At 50.4% G+C, this 18,975-nt stretch overlaps 6 protein-coding genes across 6 annotated transcripts; 3 read left to right on the plus strand and 3 right to left on the minus strand.

Moving 5' to 3' along the window:
* Positions 1–823: 823 nt before the first annotated feature.
* cdc42 (Rho family GTPase CDC42) lies at positions 824–1,982 on the minus strand (the record flags this gene model as incomplete). Its single annotated transcript, XM_056932907.1, has 4 exons — positions 824–886; positions 1,071–1,449; positions 1,621–1,740; positions 1,963–1,982. 4 exons carry the CDS (start codon positions 1,980–1,982, stop codon positions 824–826), a joined length of 582 nt encoding a protein of 193 aa, XP_056792866.1.
* Positions 1,983–3,434: 1,452 nt separating this feature from the next.
* On the plus strand, positions 3,435–3,722 carry N7539_003306 (uncharacterized protein; the record flags this gene model as incomplete). Its single annotated transcript, XM_056932908.1, has 1 exon — positions 3,435–3,722. The coding sequence occupies one exon, from the start codon at positions 3,435–3,437 to the stop codon at positions 3,720–3,722; it is 288 nt and encodes a 95-aa protein (XP_056792867.1).
* Positions 3,723–5,381: 1,659 nt separating this feature from the next.
* On the minus strand, positions 5,382–7,571 carry mirC (siderochrome-iron transporter MirC; the record flags this gene model as incomplete). The annotated part of the gene is made up of 5 exons (XM_056932909.1): positions 5,382–5,477; positions 5,556–6,217; positions 6,275–7,012; positions 7,125–7,255; positions 7,345–7,571. The coding sequence occupies 5 exons, from the start codon at positions 7,569–7,571 to the stop codon at positions 5,382–5,384; spliced, it is 1,854 nt and encodes a 617-aa protein (XP_056792868.1).
* Positions 7,572–7,720: 149 nt separating this feature from the next.
* On the plus strand, positions 7,721–8,138 carry N7539_003308 (uncharacterized protein; the record flags this gene model as incomplete). The annotated part of the gene is made up of 2 exons (XM_056932910.1): positions 7,721–7,743; positions 7,886–8,138. The coding sequence occupies 2 exons, from the start codon at positions 7,721–7,723 to the stop codon at positions 8,136–8,138; spliced, it is 276 nt and encodes a 91-aa protein (XP_056792869.1).
* A 2,673-nt stretch (positions 8,139–10,811) lies between these two features.
* On the minus strand, positions 10,812–11,402 carry N7539_003309 (uncharacterized protein; the record flags this gene model as incomplete). Its single annotated transcript, XM_056932911.1, has 1 exon — positions 10,812–11,402. The coding sequence occupies one exon, from the start codon at positions 11,400–11,402 to the stop codon at positions 10,812–10,814; it is 591 nt and encodes a 196-aa protein (XP_056792870.1).
* A 3,033-nt stretch (positions 11,403–14,435) lies between these two features.
* On the plus strand, positions 14,436–14,672 carry N7539_003310 (uncharacterized protein; the record flags this gene model as incomplete). Its single annotated transcript, XM_056932912.1, has 1 exon — positions 14,436–14,672. One exon carries the CDS (start codon positions 14,436–14,438, stop codon positions 14,670–14,672), a length of 237 nt encoding a protein of 78 aa, XP_056792871.1.
* Positions 14,673–18,975: the final 4,303 nt, after the last annotated feature.

The raw sequence follows: 18,975 nt of genomic DNA on the forward strand, positions 1-18,975 counted from the left end.
AAGAGGTCGCGTCTCTTGCAGTCATTCTCGCTCCGAAGGAGTGACTGCACAAACGGTGATAGAGGAGGGATGAAGGGATGAGAGGATGCCGGGAAAAAGAATCTGGCAAAGAATGACCGCGGTGTAGGGATCGAGAATAATAAACCGTGAGAAGGCACGTGGGTGAGTGCTCCCTCACGGTGGAGAGTCTTGTCGAGGGCAGGAGGAAGAAAAGGGGAATCAGTGGCTTAGACGCTAGCTGAGGTCAATTAAACCAGAACATATGCACCGAGGCCAACAGGGAAAATGCGGCTGCTCTGATAAGCAGTGGAAGCTCAGGCGAAAGCAGAATCAGCAGGAAATGAGAAGCGAGCGTAGTGGAACTTGCCGACGAGCACCGGACCGGCCGTCATGGCATCCATGGCAAGCGACCCTTAGTGATAATAGCCGGCCCTCTCCCGATGTGATTCTGCTTGCTCGTCAATTTGACGAGACCATGCCTCCTATCCTTTTGACGTCCTTGCTCCTCTTCCGTCTCTCGAAAATCCCAGGAGATGTAGTCCAGCCAGAGGGGGGGGGGGGGGGGGGGGGGGGGTTGCCACCTCAAATCATGGCAGATATCAAAGAGCAGAAAAAAACAAAACAAATATTCATTCCGTCGTATCTAGAAATGGAGCCAAAATATCCCAAGTCAGTCAAAGTACCATTGTAAGATAGTTAAACCACCAGACCGTTCTCCAGACTAGGACTGCAAAGTGAGCCGAGTCATAGAGAGAGGGAGCGTAATCGGACTGACCTGTGAAAGAAAATTAAAAGAAAGGGAGAAAGAGATGGTAGAAGTGGATTACAGCAGGCGGCAGCCTCTGGACTTCTTCTTGGGCGCCGGCTCGAGGGCAGCAACGATGGCCTGATAGAAAGGGAAACCACAAAGTTAGCTGTGAATCCTGCATTTTGAAGGTGGAGCGGGAGAGGCTTCAGGAAGAAGTTCCGCATTGGCGTCATGCCGGAGAGGCACACGTCGCCATGAGGCGATCGCAAATCATGGGCAAAAATTGAGAACCAGGAGACTGATTCTCAAAAGGACCACCTACCTCGTCGAAGACGTCTTTCAACTTGTACTGCGTCAGAGCAGAGCACTCGACATATTTCACCGCACCCAGTTCCTTCGCCATCCGATCACCGTCCTCCTTCCGAATGGGCTGCATCTTCTGGCGGGCCAGCTTCTCGCGAACACTAGCATCATCCCGCAAATCGGTCTGGGTACCCACGATCAAGCACGGCACACCGGGACAATGGTGATGCACCTCGGGGAACCATTTTTCCCGTACGTTCTCAAATGAGGCGGGTGAGGTGACGGAGAAGCAGACGAGGAAGACGTCGGTCTGAGGGTACGACAAGGGACGGAGACGATCATAATCCTCCTGACCGGCAGTATCGAACAGCCCCAAAGTATAGGGTTCATCGCCGATCCTGTGATTTTTCCCGCGGGGAAGCAAAAGTCAATGAGGTGGACATGGGCCGAAGATGATTGCAGGCAGCTTGCGAGCTATCTCTCCATGGTCGAAACGTCCGTGAGGAGAAAGCTTTTGCAGTCCTGCGCTCGAACTGTGGGGGCGGAAGTGGCAGGGAACTTGAACTCACATGACCGTCACAGCATAGTTGTCAAAGACGGTAGGCACATATTCAGAGGGAAACTTGTTGGTCGTGTAGGAGATGAGCAAGCATGTTTTACCCACGGCACCGTCACCGACCACCACACACCTAGAAAAAGGAGATCTAGGGTCAGCCTCCCGTACCAAATCGATCCGCGCAGGGCGAGTAGTGTTAAAGAAACCAGCCTGTCCAGCCTTGCAAAACTCATCATTCCCGGTCCAGAGAACGAGTCGTCGATGCGATTATAGCCAACAGGGCGCAAAAGAGGGGGGAGGGGGGAGAGGGGAAGGGAGGAAAGTGTGTTGCTCATGGGCATTTTAGATTGCATACTTGATAGTAGCGACGACCATTTTCTTCGCTTGCCGCAATACAGAGCCAGATGGAAGGGTTCAGAGTGACAGAAGCGAATTTCTCAATGTGTGGAATGGGCGAACGAGACAGAGGTCCAGGGAGAGGTGTAAGGGCGAGGTGCGAAAGGACAGAGCAGACTAGGTTGGAGAGAAGGTTGGAGGTGCAGCGGCAGCGGCAGCGGTGGAGGAAAAAGGTGGGCCGAGAACAACAATAATGGAGGGCGTTTACTAGTTTAGTAGTGCTGGACGGCGCAACGGGGGGGGGGGGGGGGGGGGGGATGAATGCATTCTTTTACGGTGAGCAGCCCGCGAAATTCCAATGCGCCTACGACGACGGAAGGGTCAGGATAGGAGACGATAAGAATCTCTCGACAGCAACGGAATGTTTCGAGATGGACAGGGTGATTTACCGGTGTCGACTATGTATCTACAATTCTACAGTATTTCAGCCATTTGGGATCCCCATATCTTTCTTGTATAAGCTTTGGGAAGTCTACTATGCGTGATGGGATCCCACAGCGAGGTACAAAGATCTCTGCGCTTGACTCGTAGTTGGGAAAAGTACTGCAGCCTGCACCGGTCGCATTTGTTGTGGGAGAACGCGACTCAAGCGCCAGTTGAATCAGCCAGTCAACTTTTAGGGGGTGAGTTGAGGTGGGTAATGGGCCTTTGAGGGAAGAAAAAAAGAGACTAGGGCCGGACCTCGGATCCGGGACAGTCTAGAGTCTGGAGTCCGGACAGTTGAAAGGAGCACTGGATGGGGAAGTTGAAATAAACCATCTGCTTCACCCAGAACGGCGTGGATTTTGACTGTAGTAGAAGCACGAGTAGTCGTCTCGTTCGTAGTAACCAAGTCGTACTGTCGTAGTAAGTCAGCGACTCGGCATTCGGCGGGCGAGTGATCATGATACCGATTGAGCTTGTGGACACGTGATGTGTGCCGAAGGATTGGCCACCAAGTGTGCACGAACGAGACGATGATGGATGCCTTGTGAGACGATTCAGCCTCGATGTTTCAACGGTCGGAAGATCGCCGCTCCATGTTCACTCACGATGGGAAGAATCATGGACTGAACAGCTTCTACCCGCCAGCTGGAAGACGATCCCTGCGTGCGCGGGTGCAGTAGATCGACCACCTGCAGGACACGCTTATAAGAGTACCACTACCTTCTTGACCTTGACTTATTAGCACTTTCCAAGTCCCTCCTCCACAGAGAAGGACGAGTTAAAAGCTCACAAGTCGATCCGATGTCCTCACCTACTTCAATTCTCACATCATTGGGGTCTAATCCTCGATGGCTTTTAGGTGATCCACCCGGACCATGTTGCTCACACCTACTACCAACCTATCTACTTTTGAACGTCCAGTCTGGTCCACCTGCACAGAGGAATGTGACTGACCGAGAGCAATCTCTAGCTGGAACATTGAACCAGCGGCTAGGAGATTGAGATATGGCCGAGCTCTGCGGCAAAAGACGTGTCAAAGTCCAGCCCCGGGCTCCTCAAATTGACGTCTCCGTCACCATTCACGTCGACGGTATCTCAAGACAGCCTCCACAGTCCGCGATTTTCCTACGAGCTAACCCCCCTAAGCGCGAGGAGGTTTGTAAACCTACCTTTTTGCGCCGTGGGCTTGAAAGTGAGAAAAAGCTCAAATCTCGAGCGGTTCTGAAACAGCCAATCATCATCTGTTTCGTCACTTGTCTCCAATGGGGCAGATTTGGCTCCGCTCGCGAGTAACAGCACGTTCTCAATCATAATCGGTCCATTATCCTGTAGGCTTAGGCTACTAGGCTATTGTCATGGATGTATGAGACTTCATTGGAGTATGGGACAATAGCAATTCCACAGGTAGGAAACGATGTTATTGTGACAATTGCTGGACGAGACTCAGTGCGCAGCCACTGCATTGAAATTAACCCCCTCAATCACAGACAGAGACACAGTTGCTTCTTCTACCATAGGTAGTAGGTACTAGGAGTAGGTACTGATTAGTGAGTACTGAGTAGTCTGCTTCAAAGGTGAAACGAGCCTCAAACAGTGCCCTAAAGTTCTCGCCCACAGCAAGATCCGCCTTCAATATGCAGTAATTTACAGAGATACCTCCTTAGCGCAAATCGTTTCCCACACGACGTATCAGATCGACTTCTCCCCAAAATTGAAGCACCTTCCGCTTTCAGGCTCGAGCGCCCTCTCACCGTGAACTGGTGAAGTGTGAACCCCCCGGTCCCCGTCCCCTCACAGTCGTCTTTCAGAATGGCCATGGGCATGCAGTAGGGAATGGGGATAGAATGCCCACGAGCGGAAATGGACCTGTTTCAGTTACGCTGACTGATCTGGGTTCGAGCAGTCACACTGACACTCGGGCGCGAACGACACCATGGACCTTGCGCACTTTTTTTTTTCCACCCCAGATGGGACTTACCCCTGGATCTGGAGGGATTGAGTGGATAAGGAAAGACGGAGATGGGGGCCATTCAGGGGAAGGATGCGGAAGGGGTGCGAGGGTCGGATATCAAATCTTGAGATGAACAGTGCGATAATTAGTGTGCCTCGGTAATGAAGAATCTCGAATTTTGCACGCCATCAGTGAGCCTAGGTACCTTGCCTACGAGGCAAGAAGTATACACTATACAAGTACACAGTAATTTTTGTGAATTTGTGTGGCAACTGGAAACCGATTGAATTATACGTGCTGATCATATGTTCGACACATTGGAACCGACATTTGAATGTTGGCTATTAAATCAAGTTGAAGATAACGGTGATCTGTAGGAGTGCCCATTCCTGCAATACCCTGGCTGGGGTACACAGCACGCCAAGACTGGTCAAGTCTTAGAATAGCCTGTGTCACCAGGAATCTTGATAGATCAAAGTGACCCGATGCTGTGTAAGCGGATGCTCACGCAGGTACGCACTTGATTGAGCATAATGTCTCAATGCGACCGCTTACCCCTGGTACGTCTGGTGAGATTTGGAATCGCAGAGGTGTAGTGATCGGTAGCAACCTTGGAAATGTGAAGATTGTGTGATCAAGCAGAAGGAGACTCAGATTGAGAATGTAGCTCAGGTCAAAGACCAAAATTTCACCCGACAGACATAACGAGGAATCAATGAGAACAGTCTATGAGTAGGTATGTCAAATTTAAACAAAAGTACAGTGTCAGAAGGAAGCGAATTGCGCCCCGGGATGCACAACATTCAGTCCATTGAAAGTTCGCATGAGATCATTGTCCAGCAAGAGCAAAAGAAAAGGTGATAAATGACGAGTGTAGCGGGCATTCCCTATGTAGTTCGTGATATCGTGGCAATCATGTGCAGCGGTCGTAAAGTCTAGAAATCTTGAAGGTAGGTGGATATGGGTGTAGGGGGGGGGGGGGGGGGGGTTGTGCATGTACTTCAGGTCTGCTTGTATCGTGGGTCATCAACAACGGGGTCGGTCTCGACGGGAGGTGTATCGTCGCGTTCATTATTTGCGTGAGCTCTCGAAGTCATCTAGGATGACACAAAATTAGTGTACAGGCTTCTTTGATGTTGAAAGATCAAATAGTCCCTCGCGCAAGTATGGCTTACCTTATCAAGTGCGTAGTTCTCCATAAGCAAGCTCAGTGGAATGAGCGGTAGCGTCACCAAAAGAGCCAACTTGAGAAGTCGATGCATGGTTTCCTGATACGCGAGGTTGATCGCGTCGCGAGTGGGCGACCCCGGCGGATAAGAAAGCGCTTTGGTCAGTTTACCAAAGATCTCTCCGGCCTCGGACTTGGTCTCGTCCGGCAGATATTTCATGAGCTTCTTGGGTATGAGAGAAGTCCAGATGGCACCCGAGATAGCAGCTCCCACAGCGCCACCCATCTCCATGGATGTGAGGAACATGGCGGTCGCAGCGGCAACTTCTTGATGACTCGCAGAGGCCTGCACTCCGAGTTGAACAGGGACGTTCAGCAGGCCGCCGCCACAACCTACCATGATCTGAGCGCCGAGAACCTGCGCATGAGAGGCGCCTTCACCCCGACACAGGAGCATGAAAGCGAGTCCCATCATGTATATGACACTGCCGATGGTGACGTAAATTCGATATCGTCCGGAGTACTTGATGAGAAGAGAGACAGAGAATGCCGCAATGGTCGACGTGAAGGCAAAGGTCTGGGTGACGCGGCCGGCAGTGGCCACATCGTAACCTTGAACAACCTGAAGGTAGGAATAAAGGTATGGCTGAACAGAAAAATAGAAAGCCACTGGCACAGAGGGTTAGCCAATAGTTCGACCCGAACCAGCTTGAGCGAGGAACTTACTGAAATACCAAAACGCCAATGCGCAACCGGCGAGGGCGGTTCGTTGCCGAAGAAGGTGCAGCGAGAGCAACGGCTTCGGTGCCAGTTTCTTCGATCCCTCCCAGAATGGTAGTATGCATAGACAGATCACACCAATGACGATCATGCTGATGATACGGCTGCTTCCCCACCCATGTTGTGAATTTGATGCCAGAGTCAAGGGAACCAAAATCAGGGTGACCGCGGCAGACAGGAGTCCTAGTCCACCAACATCCAGATCATACCAGGTTCGTTTCACGACCTGCAGAAGACTTTGCTGGCGTCTGTGCCTCGGCCGTTTGATCAAATTCAACCGACGAGCTTTGCGTTGGTTGAGCAAAAGGGACAAGGCAAGCGGCAGGAATGCAGCCGGCAAGATGATAGCCCACATGCCGTATCCCCATCGCCAGGAAGACGAACGAAGGACCGAGTCGGCGATGGTCGGGCCGAGCCAGACAGTCACCAAGAAGGGGAACTCTGGCAAAAGCGCCAAGAAGGCTCGATTGAGTAAATCACTGCTGTCCGCAATGAAGACTTGCTGGAGAATCTGCAAGCCCGTTGATCCGGCCGAGTAGAAGATCTGAGCGGACGCATAGGTCTGGACGTTGGTCGAACCGGCCATTTGTACGTACCCCAACACATAGATGAGAATGCTGACGCAAAAGGCTTCGAAGCGACCAAAGACGTCGGCGACTTTTGCCATTGGTGGTTTGATCACCGCTTTCATGAGTGAGTCAGTGATATTTCGCTTACAAGGGCAGATCGAGGGTTCCCTTTCGTATGTGGACACCCCGATCCAGCCATTCGTGTTTGCTATGAACGGAACACTCACCATTGACCACATTCTGTATTACTAGGACTGTCGATATCAATGCATGCTTGCTGAAAGCACTCGTTGCGTATGCTGATAGTGACATGACCGTCTGGCCTTCCAAGGAGGTACAGAAAGCCATGAGAAAGATGCTTCGCCAAAAGTCAGAATTGTCGAAACGGGTTGACATGTATGGTACGCTTTGCACAGTGTACACACTTCTTCATTTTGCAGCACTTACCTAATGTATGCGATGGTCAATGAGCGCGTCGTCCACGTCATGTTAATTGCCTCAATCTTCAAGACGCCTTCTTGCGCCTCGCCCATGGGGTCGAGACTGGCGGTCTCATCGTCGGTAGCATCCCCATGTTGGAGGAGCTGATCGCGTTCCTCGTCCATAGCGCCGTACTTGTCGTTGTTCTCAATCGCACCGTACGACGGCCCGGAACGATGGTCGAGAAGGGGCATTTCCGATTCGTGCAGTGCTGCCCATATGCGCAGACGGAGAAGGCCGTCTGAATTCCACACGACTGACAAGGTGACTAGTCAGAGGCAGAGAAGACCAGCTCAGGGAAGTCGGTGTATGCAATAAGGCCCTAGCATGCGCGCCACGCAAGATGGATCGACTGATCGAGGCAGTGTATGTTGAAAGTTGTCCGTCACCTCTATTTCAACTCTATTGGAAGGTGAGGTGTCCAGAAAGTGTGATCTGGCAGTCGAAGTTTCCGGCTGAACTTCATGCGACTACACCCCGGTCGGGAATAGTCCTGATTTCTTATCAGATGGAAGAGCTTCCAGGGTGCTCATCGACAGGCGACACTATTTGGACGGCGTGGAGCAGCCTTTTGCCGAGTGGACAAATCCGTCGGAAGCCGCGTCCAAGCCCGTGACCCGCCGAGGATCGCCACACCAAATCAAAAGTCGGGACGCGGGAATGCAGCAGCTGCACCCTGCACGGAGGAGCTGGATATGACACTGACACTGAGACAGGTCTTCGGGAGAGACAAGACCGAGGTGTGCCGAGAAGATAGTTGACGACAGGAAGTAGTAAGAGGGTCGATTAAGCAGGGGTGTTGTCCGGAGTAATAAGGTAGGACCTTAACCAGGGAACCAGGGCAGACGCGGGAATCAATAAAAAAGGCATGCAGGTTGGCCTGAAATGGACAGGAGCAGCCCGTCTCGGCAGTGGGGTTGGGGGGAAGTGGAGGGGCAACGCTGAGCGGTGAGCCGTGACATGCGATCCTGAAATATGATGATGCGAAGAGGACAGTATCAGTATGACAGTGTTGAGTGTACTGAGTAAGTGAGGAGTGAGTGTAGTCGTAGACTCGTAGAAGATGTATAAGTAGTACTCCTCTCCTCGGACCACGAGGGGGCGGTGGAGTGCGCAGTACCTTACAGGCTCTCACCACTGCGCGGCGGCCTGCCGAGCACGATGGTCTGATTCGGAATGATACGGCCTGATTCGTTCACTCGTGGATTCTGAAGCAAAGCGTCTAGTGAGGAACAGTCACCGCTGCGCAAAACTGGTTACCACAACCTGTTCCAGGTTCCAGGCGCCAGTCACAATTATCTGCAGGGCAACAGATTTGTCACGTAAAAAGAGCGGAGGGATGGAAGAGGAGCACCCTGGAAAGGGTATCAGGCACGGTCCGGTTGGGAGTCTGTACCCGGAATCTCGATCAGCAGTTGCCCCACGATCAGATTAGGTGAGTCAGCCGGCGAGGCTCGGGACGGCAGACGGGTACTTGTGATCGTGCCTAACGGATGACGCAGGGTGTCAAAGAAGTTGTTTGCCGAGGGACCTTTGAGGGATTCGGGAAGTGTCGTGAGCGTCGCAGTCTAGTGTGGTAGCTCATGAGAGATGTCAAGAAGGTGAGAGCATTCGTATGTACATTTGGATCGTGGAACACAACGAGTCAATCGCGCGCTTCCCAAGGCAAAGTCATTCTGACATGAAGGTTGGTCACTGACGTGGAGGCACTGTCGAATGTGGCGACGGACAAGCGTGCGGCCCGAAGGGCACCTGAGTGCAGAGAAGGAAAAATGGGTACCTAATGGCACACTTTGACCGTGAATCACAGGACTCTGGGCCTGGTGCCCGAAGCCATATTCCGAGAGTTACAAATACCAGGCCTCGTTGATCAATGCGCTTACTTTTGGTTCAATCCGATTCGAATCTAAGAAGGCGTTAGAGTACTAGTGGACGACGTGACGCCAAGACCGAATCAGCCTAGTATCAGATTGGATTTGATCGATAAGATGATGGCAACCGCCGTGATTCGTCACTTGGAAGGCGGTGGGTGATTGCGTGCAGATGACCGGTTCATACTCATAGTCGTGGCACACAGGAATCCACCACTGACTTACACAGGGATGAAGTAGAAGCAGGAGGTCGTAAAATGATATAATCACGGTAGGTACCTAGGCAGATACTAGAATAGAAATGTGTAGTGCATCTCACCCCTTCCGTGCACTGACTGCAGCTCTTTGCTAAGGTGGCTGATCGACTGGATTAGCCTTAAAAATAACAACCCCCCACAGCCCTCACCCAAGTGTTTTACTCCGACCGAGCATATACTCCTCCAAGACCACGTAGTTTTTGGAGACCTACATCTTATCATTCATCATGTCTACCGAGTCAAGCTCCGGCATACCCGTTCAGGTGTCCCTGCAAGAAAGTGACAGCCAAACCGCTGATTGATTCCGTCAAATTGCATCAGATCTTGCTGACCAGTTGGAGTGCATATCATAGCCTTAGACTTGGTCACGAGTGGACTCAACAAGGTTACCAGAATCCTCGAATTGCTCCGATTTCGGCGGAAAGAATGATCGCCATTATCGACAATGTCCCATCACTGGTCAAGGCGCTGACCGGCCGACTGTCCCTGTGCAACGAAGCGCCATTCCCTCTAGACCAGGATGACTTCCTCCATAGTAGCAACGTGAGATGATCGCTTTCACCGATTTCCTGACAGCCGTACCCGTCCCATTTGATCTGCCTAACAAGTATGGCCAAGATGGTCAACAATTGGATGAGAAACTACCAGAAGCCTGGCGTGAGCGAGACGAGTACATGAAGCTGGTAAAATCGGTGGAGCGGGAAGGTAACCTGCTTTCATCTGACCTCAGTAGCAAGAGAAGTCAGGCTATAGCCTATGTGTACGGGGCGTATACCAGAACGGGAGAGTGGGGTACGTATGATCGAGTTCTGGAGGAGTTGGAGATAATTCAGAGGAGGAATTCAGAGGCAGTCGGACGATTTAGATGATTCATCCACGCTCCCCAGAGCACTGATTTCAAAGCGCACTGAGTCCACAGTATCCTGACATCAAGCCATTGTCTCGGGCAGGCGATCAGGTGACCGGTTTCGCGCGGTCTTTATGCGTTCACCCTCCACACCGTCCCCGGCATGTTCACCTTCTCTCGCTCATGGTCCTTCACGACCGAGCCCACATCATTGGAGTTTGGACCAGGCAATGACCCTTCGATACTTTTCGATCAAAGAGAACTTGCAGAAGCGTCGATTGGCGATCAAGACGCTTCGTGACTTGATTGTGAGCTATCACAGCAAACACCATAACCGTTGCACCAGAGGAAATCCCTTGGTCGAATAAAACAGAATCTATTGGCTTTTGCCAACATTGTATTCGTATCATGACCGTACGCCTTGCCTTGAACTTATTTACTGATGACCTTACACCGAATCTAAACGGTTTCCACATTCAAATGACCAAACTCAACCGACAGCTCACCTCCTTCCTTTCCAGGTCGCGCAGCATAGGTACCAACCCACAGCTCACTGACGTCCTCCTCCTGGAAGAGCCATGTGACCTCCCGAATCGGAGACTTTTGTACTCCCTCAACGAGATAAATCCACAGACTACCGTCGTCTTCGCGAACCATCTCGATCGTGGCGGCGCCACCTCCAGAAGGCACAGGCAACAAGCTCCAGTCCGCCCAGCGGTCCTTGGCCACAACGCCCAAGTGAGGTCTGCCGTGCGTGATTTCAATGCCGGCCTTCACCCACTTCTGGGTTCCGTCGGACTTGCGCAGGACGAGGATGAGCCCGCCTTGATCGTAGAGCTGCTTCCACTGGGCATTGATGGCAACGCGAACACGCTTGAAGGAGCCCAGTGGCATGGATTGGTAAAGGATCGGTGCCGAGAAGCGGCTGGTTGAGGGAGGCTTTTCCCAAATGTCCGTTGATGGTGGGGTCGTGATGGAGAAGAAGGGTGCAATTGAACCGCCTGCACCGGGGTTCTCGGCGTCCGAGTTGATAAATTTGTACTCAGTCATGATGAGATGTAGGGACTTTGGTTGGATTCGACGATAATCCGGGAATGGTATGTTTTGAGGACCTCTGAACAGATGAAGGGAGGAGAGTTTTATAGGTGGGCAATCGTCAGCGCGGGGATGTATGCAATTGAGGCCACGACAGCAGAGATTTGCGATTTCCAAGCAATCCAGCAAAAGGACAACTGGTCAGAAGCGAAAGTAATAGGTATCGAATGGTCCGACCTTTTTTTTGAATTTTGCCAAGGGTAAGATTTTAGTTTGAATCAATACTGATGAATCTTGTGTCAAAAAGATGACCAGAGGTTCCGTCTCGACTTAATAGTCTTTCTGGACTGGGCTACGTCACTACCATCCCGGAACCCCCACTTATCCATCCTCTGGGGGCGAACAAAGATACACGACCCATCGCGGGGCAGTTCTCGCAAATCATTTCGAAGCTGCTCATTCGAGTGGTGCACATGGTGTCACGATGTTGTATTTCACCATGCTGATGTGTTGAGGCAGCGGGCAGCCGGGCGAGGACAAATCTCGGACACGAAATTACTAAGACCGAAAAGAGAACGGACACGCTCGGATGCTGTCTTCCATAGTAGTGAGTAGATTCTCTCGGCTCCCGCATAATCGCTAATTCTCGGCGTGAATTGCTGTCCCACGGATCTCGGGTCTGCACGCTTGAGAGTGTTTGAAACAACCAGGCCAAGTAGACGTGGCTCTCGGATCCTCCTGTCCATGGTCAATTTTCAACAAGACCAGGCACGATGCTTCTCGTGCGGCCCTTCTGTTAGACTTCCGTCTCACGTGCGCGGTAGCTAAGCAAAGCTCAATGGCTCGATAGAAGACCTACAAGTGGGGAGATGATTCGAAGAAAAACGTCATCGGTGACTGTCTTATCTTGGTATGAACTCGTTCACCGCCATGTTGCGTTGAGGGTGTTCAAATGTAATATTATGGCAGAAACGACAGTGTGTCAATTGTGATGAGATTCGAGCGCAGAGGTTTTGTTCCGAGAAGCACTACTAACTTACTATAGGAACCACGCCTACTCGATAGAAACATCCCTGCTGGAAGGACTCATATCCCTTGATATTGGAAGATACAAGACTTGAAGACACGAATGATGTTCTTCTTGCTTGAAATTACGCAGAAGGGCTTCCTTTCACTTCATCCTGGGGGTTTCAAAGTCTCGAATATCAGTCCGTGCCCTAATTCCCCTAAACAATCTTGCCTTCCCGCAGAGCTGATCGAGTTTATTGAATACATCTGGCTCTCGGATGGCTCTGGGAAATCAGTAAAAAATGAACACTGATGCAAGTCTTGTAAGAGAACCACTGCTTCCAGCCAAGTTGGAAACTTCCGCACACATATTTATTCAGTGAAACCAATAGCAGTTGGCACATTACCTCGTAGTCTTTTGGAGTAAGCCCCGTGATTATAAATCCAAATTGATTCCGCACAAGCTTCAATACTGTGATCAAAGAAAACAAGAACCGTGAAGGACTCTCCACCATCTTAGAAGAAACCATGCGCTTCTGAGACTACTTTCTTCTCGGCAGACATGTTTGCCCAAAGCGAATTTTACCCACGGTATAACATCACGAGAAATGTTGTGTAAAAATATTTGACATCTACGGAACTCAGTTGGACCTAGCGCATTCCATGTCAGTCATGCACCTCTACGCACACCATTTGAAGCTTGCTATCCTTGGGGCTTTTAGCTCTCTATGGAAGCCTTTGAGTTTAGATGGTGCTCACCTGTGAATTGGGTCATTTCTGCCGCTCTTCTCTCTCCTCTTGCTTTTCTCTCTCCTTCAAAACACACTGTCCTAAATCCAAGCGTCCAATCCAGTCCGTCAACATCCCTTCTCCTACTTCGAGCTTCAAGGCCTTTTATTTCCTTTCACACCGCTCTTGTCATTGTACTGAGAGACTTTCGTTCTTTCTTGATGACATGTCTGGCATCAATTGAACAGGCCTCGAGCAAAGAAGCCAACCCAAAAACCTTCCCCGAAACGGGGCCAAGTCAGCATGGCGACTCTTTAAGAGAGGAGGATGAATCCGCAAAGAGCATCTCATCAAGCTAGCCCTATTGCTGCAATTCCCACTGCAGTTCTCAACGTCGAGCTATCATTATCGTTTTGTTCGGCATCGTCTGCTTCTTTTCTAAGCATAATCACCTGCTTTGAAATGGGCAGAACGAAGGGCTAGTCGATTGGTCCGGATCATGACCCGCTGTGAGAGCTATCTATCCTCCTCTCGTTGTATACCCGTTGGTGCCACATACAGAAATATCTGCAATCGCCTAAAATCAGTGTTCGAAATACGTTAACTGACATGAGAGTATCTAGGTTGACGCTGATAAGTCGTAAGACCTTATCTATTGAGCGGTCAGGTTTTCTCATTAGTCTCATTTTTCCCGCTTCTTCTTGCTGTCGTGCAGCTCTCTCAGCAATATCTGCTAATCTGGCGTGTTACTGTGTGTTACGCCATGCGGAATTTTATAAAACATCAGGAGTTATCACTTCCAAGGTGCGACTATCGGTCCCAGTGTCTCTGCGCCACGAGAGAGGTCATCGGGCTCTCTTTACGCGCACAAACACGCAGAACACCAGATTTTTGCTACGCGGAATTCAGCCTTCAAGCTATCTCGTGGAGCCTTCGAATTCAGATGAAGCTCACCCATGAATTTGATCATTCTGCCGCTCCACATTTCTCTTCTTTCATTTCTCTCTCCTTCAGAATACACTCACAACTTCAAGTCTCCCATCATATTCTTTTCGAGTCCTGACTGCGACCTAGTCATTATTGATCGCCACATACACAATCAGCACAAGTCTACAAAACTGCAATGGCGCCCAAGTGGTCCGGGCCACGGCCTATCCCCGATTTTACGGAGGAAGAACAAGAATACATCTCAAAAAATTAAAAAGCTTTTATGGAAGAGGTCAATCAGATGCTGGCCCGGCAGTCCAAGTCCCGGGCCCTGAAAGACAGTATCTTGACCCGAAAAGTACCCGCGCCGGACAATATATCGATATGCGCTCTTATACAAAGGCTGCTGAAGAGCGTGCCAAATCAACCTTCCCCGGCCATCTCAAGGTTATCGAGTCGCAGCCGACTGCAGAGGAGGATCAAGTAACTAAGCTAGTCAATCAAAAGCTGGACGCCTTGGTTCGCGGCACCGATCAACATCCACTGCTCATTCAAATTGTCTACCATTGCCCTCACCTGTTCATTGACTTCAGCTGCTCAACCCATGGAAAACGAAAGTAATCTCGAAACACGCGTGCAAGAGGCAATTTTCAAGAGAACAAAGCGAGTACAGACAGAAGCTAGGATTTCATGATAGGAGAACCTCACGTCGTGAATCTCGCGGCAAATCAAGACAACTTAACTCGCAATAAAGACTCTCCACCTGCGATGGCAGGTACTTGCTAAGAGCCTCGGTGAAGCTTCTCTACACATCTCCATCAACATCCAGTGGATTGCGGATATATGTGTCAGGACCGTCGCCGATCTTACTACCGTACATTGCATCAATTCTTCGGCGGTCAGCTGCTCTCCCTTTTTCCATAAAATGAGATTCATCTGACGTAGACAGTGACAAGACTATCATCCGAGGTTCTCAAGTACATCCTAAAAGGAACTGTGCTTCAGTGGTTGTCCTCAGCTCTTAAGCTTGTTCACGACTCATTATTACCAACAAGGACCAGCTTGGCAAGGATCTGGCACATCCACGATATTATGACAAAGTGAGATGGCGTTCCCTACGCTTTCCAAAAAAAATCATGGGCTCGATGAGCTCGATTTTCCTCTCGCGTGGCGAGTGGCTTGAAATCAGTAATCTTTTTTTGATATATGCACTGGCATCTTGAGATAACGGTGATACACCTCAATCGTTAACTGGCAGGAACGCTCATTCCACACATTCATCAAAATCCAAAACCTCTGCCATGATCCGTCACTAGTCGATGGGCCCGCAAGAATGGCCAGTGATTTTCAAACTGTGATGATCCGTTGACGATCTCCGAGCTGTCGTCATCGGGCCGTTCGGCATCGTCTGGTTCATTTCCAAGCAACCTCATCTGCTTTGAAAAGAGCCCAAATGGAAGGTTAGTCCGCCATGCGAGCTACCCTCGTCACGCTGATCATCCGTCCTTGCCACGTTTGACAAGTCATCTTCCCACCTAGACAGCAAAGTCGACGGAAGTATCCCAGATATCCCATCAGGGCTTTGGCTGATACCTGAGTCATCAAGATAGTGCAGTACAAACCAACTCATCTGTCTTAGAGCTCTCCTGAGACTCACCCTCAGTTACTTCCGATGGAGCACAAGAGAAGGGGGGGGCCTTAATGTGAAGCAGGCTTATTTGGGTCAACACTATTTGCCCGGATATTCTTCCGGGACGCCCGTGAAGTCTTGGCACCGGGTAAAACAAGCCAGCTGTACTGGCGCATGATATTTCACGGATTACGCCATTAAACCAATTACAGTTTACCATTCACAGTTGACAGCAATACCTGTACTTTACAAGCGCGAGCAGTACAGTACTACAGTGAAACTTGAACTACTGCCAGTCTGGAGCAGTAGTGTGTAACTAAACTCCCTGAAGCACTAAAATGGCGATGAACGCCGTCGCGTTTATCAAAAGTGGATGCTTTTCACGGAGGTACTGGTATGGGGCGGTGGCTGGAGACTCGAGAGCGGAGAACAGGTCAAGGGTCTCGCTCGCTAGGCGGTAGACGACCAGTCATTGATGACTTTGGTGCACTACTAAGTGAGTTTCTCTTGAATTCGCTTTTCTTTCCCTTGTGCATCTCGATGGGGCACGACTCTTCAACCCTGATTCAAGGCTCGGCGCGATCAGATTATAGACCTGCGGAACTTGCCCAGATGCTCGAATGCTCGCCGTGGCCGGTTGTCGAGTTCGGAACAATCGAGACGTGTGGCGCCCTCGGGGCTTCTTTTGCGTGGGTGCTTGGCGGAAGTCTGTGAGCCTGGTCGATCGATTCATGTTATTAGCTAGAGACTAGAGATCATTCGATGACTGGATGAATTTATCGACGCGGGCTATTTTGATTGCGGTACTTTACTCCGAGGCCGGGCTCTGGACACGGACATGGACCTTTTAGTTATTCTGGATTTTCCAAGGGTGTCCTTAAACTGTCCACCTCGCTAACTAGTAAGGTTAATAATGATTTTTCAGTAGTAGCACTTTGGGCTGTGCACTACGAGAATCTGCAACGGAGCTTCATCCAGATTGCGCGTTGCGGAACAAGAGAGAAGGAACTAGACTCGGGTCAAAAGATCCGCAGCAATAATTACCGATTAGTAAATCCTTAAATAATTGATGTCCAATACAGAACAGTGTACAATTGTACACTGTGACTGTAGTACTGTATAGTCTACCGAGTCATCTCTATTCTCTAGTCTCTACCACCTTAAAAGTGGATGTCAGTTCGGCCTCATCAGGAGCTCGGAGATTGTTCAGACCCATGCGCTTGCACATTTGAGGATGCTCCGAGATCGAAATGCAATGACAGGGATCTCACGGACCAGGAGCTTCAGCTGTTATCTCCAAGGGGTGCTCCCGTCGCCCGTGGGTTGACTTAGCGCATGTCTGTGTTACACCACGCTCATCAAATATTCTTCCTCGTCTGGACGCCTAGTGCGAGGGACTACTGCACGTATGGGTAAGATGTGAATCATTAGATTAATCGTGCATGGTCCAGGCTGGTCCAGGCTGTCCGTTGCGTCTCGGCCGCGTCTGTTTTACTTGTCTTTCTGAGAAGCTTGCGAGCCGAGCGACCGCAGCTTTCTTGTTTTTTTTTTTTTTTTTTTTTTTTTTTTGTTCATGTGAATGCCGAGCGACGTCTGTTTTGTTAGCTGTCGTTGCTTTGATCAATGCTCTGACAATCACAATATGGATGGTTTCGGGTTGAGGCTGCGATGGCCTGACAGAGCTGCTCTCAGCGTACGCCACAAGCAAGCTTCACGTTGGCGGTCGGACAGATGCTTAGGGTATGTACCTGTAATCAGCATTTATGACTGTGCACCCCCAATCGACTGCCGACAATCCCCCGGTCATGAGCATTGACTGAATAAGGCATAGAGCAATGGAAAAATGAACCACCTCGTGAGCCTACCTTATTGGGAGGGAAGGCCCTGTCATTGTTAAATCCCATACAGACGTGGGAAGCTGAGAGCTTGTTCAGCCGACATTGTGTCGGCCAAATGATTGACCAGTCTCCTCGATCACTCTGCACATTCTTCATAACCACTGACTCGTAAGTGTGCTACGATAGACCAATGGCTTGTCACGCTTGTCCTAACTCCAAACAGACACTTTGTCGAACCTGGGCCTGGTAGATGATGTCCGCAAATTGTTCTCCACGGCACGAATTCGCAGTAATGGCCCCCACCACGGATTCGTCAGTCGCTTCTCACTCGACGAACACCCGACAGAGGACAAGCACACTGGAAGGATTCGTTCGAGGATTGTATTCCGTAGACCATGTCCTCCACAGCTACTGCAGGATCTTCCATCCCAGCACTTTTGCAACACGGGAACCCTCTGGCCTAGAATAGCCCATCTCCGTAGGGGCAGAAGCACCTGCACCGAGCTGAACCTAGGACTGTCGGAAATGCGGGTTTGACGCCGACCTAGTACATAAGGGGGCCTTGATGGTCGCAGTCGATGCGATGCGATGCACGTGCACGTGCACACTTGTACTGTGCATTCAGGATTCTCCGCAGGCCAGGACATTATCGCCGGTCATCATGGATCGTAGAAGTAATGAAGCAGGAATTCCAACTCAAACACCCTCAGTGGGGGTTGAAAACCCGTGATGGATACTCGGGCGGGTGACATTGTGGTCCGGAGCAGGATTTTGAAGAGTAGCTTTATGACTGTATTGGATATGAAGTTGGGAATTTCTTGTGGATGTTTCAACAGTACCAAAGAGCACTTCTTGGGATGATGCACCACGGGCTTTGTGCGATTCAGTCACCTCCTCATCGATCTCCTGACCGTAATGCGATGTGATTATCTCCACAAGACTCTGAGCGCACATTGAAAGCATGCCTTTGGGGGAGAAGGTCATCTCGCTTAGATTGTAGCTTACTTGAAGAACATTCGGCTATTGCGCTACGGCTCTTGGGTATGGGGCGGACTTGTGAATAGCCCGTCACGCGATAGGGTCGTTCGGATGTTCTAGTGAACTCTTTTCCCCATGAGGCTCTCTTGATCATGCTTGTGGGACTGTCAGAGCAAGTAAACACGAAGCAGGAAAGTCTCGCACTGGATCAACTTTTACGTTCGGTTGACCAGTTGATCATCCGTCGAGTTTCGGGTTTGCGGACACTGTTCGCTTGGCTGGTCCATGGTGTTTTGGGGGAAAAGACGTGACCTTTCGAGGCGACCATGCTTGGCCCATCTCACGACATTGACTGTCTTCATCACAAATGAATGGAAGCTCATCGTGAAGCTCATCGTGAAGATTCCACCAAATGTGGGAATACGCAATCTGGTTGCTGATGTGGTGAAGACTGTGTGGGCTGGGCGCAGCCTCGAGT

This window comes from Penicillium diatomitis (assembly GCF_028827545.1).
Source record: "Penicillium diatomitis strain IBT 30728 chromosome Unknown utg000003l_segment0_segment0, whole genome shotgun sequence".
Lineage (NCBI taxonomy): Eukaryota > Fungi > Ascomycota > Eurotiomycetes > Eurotiales > Aspergillaceae > Penicillium > Penicillium diatomitis.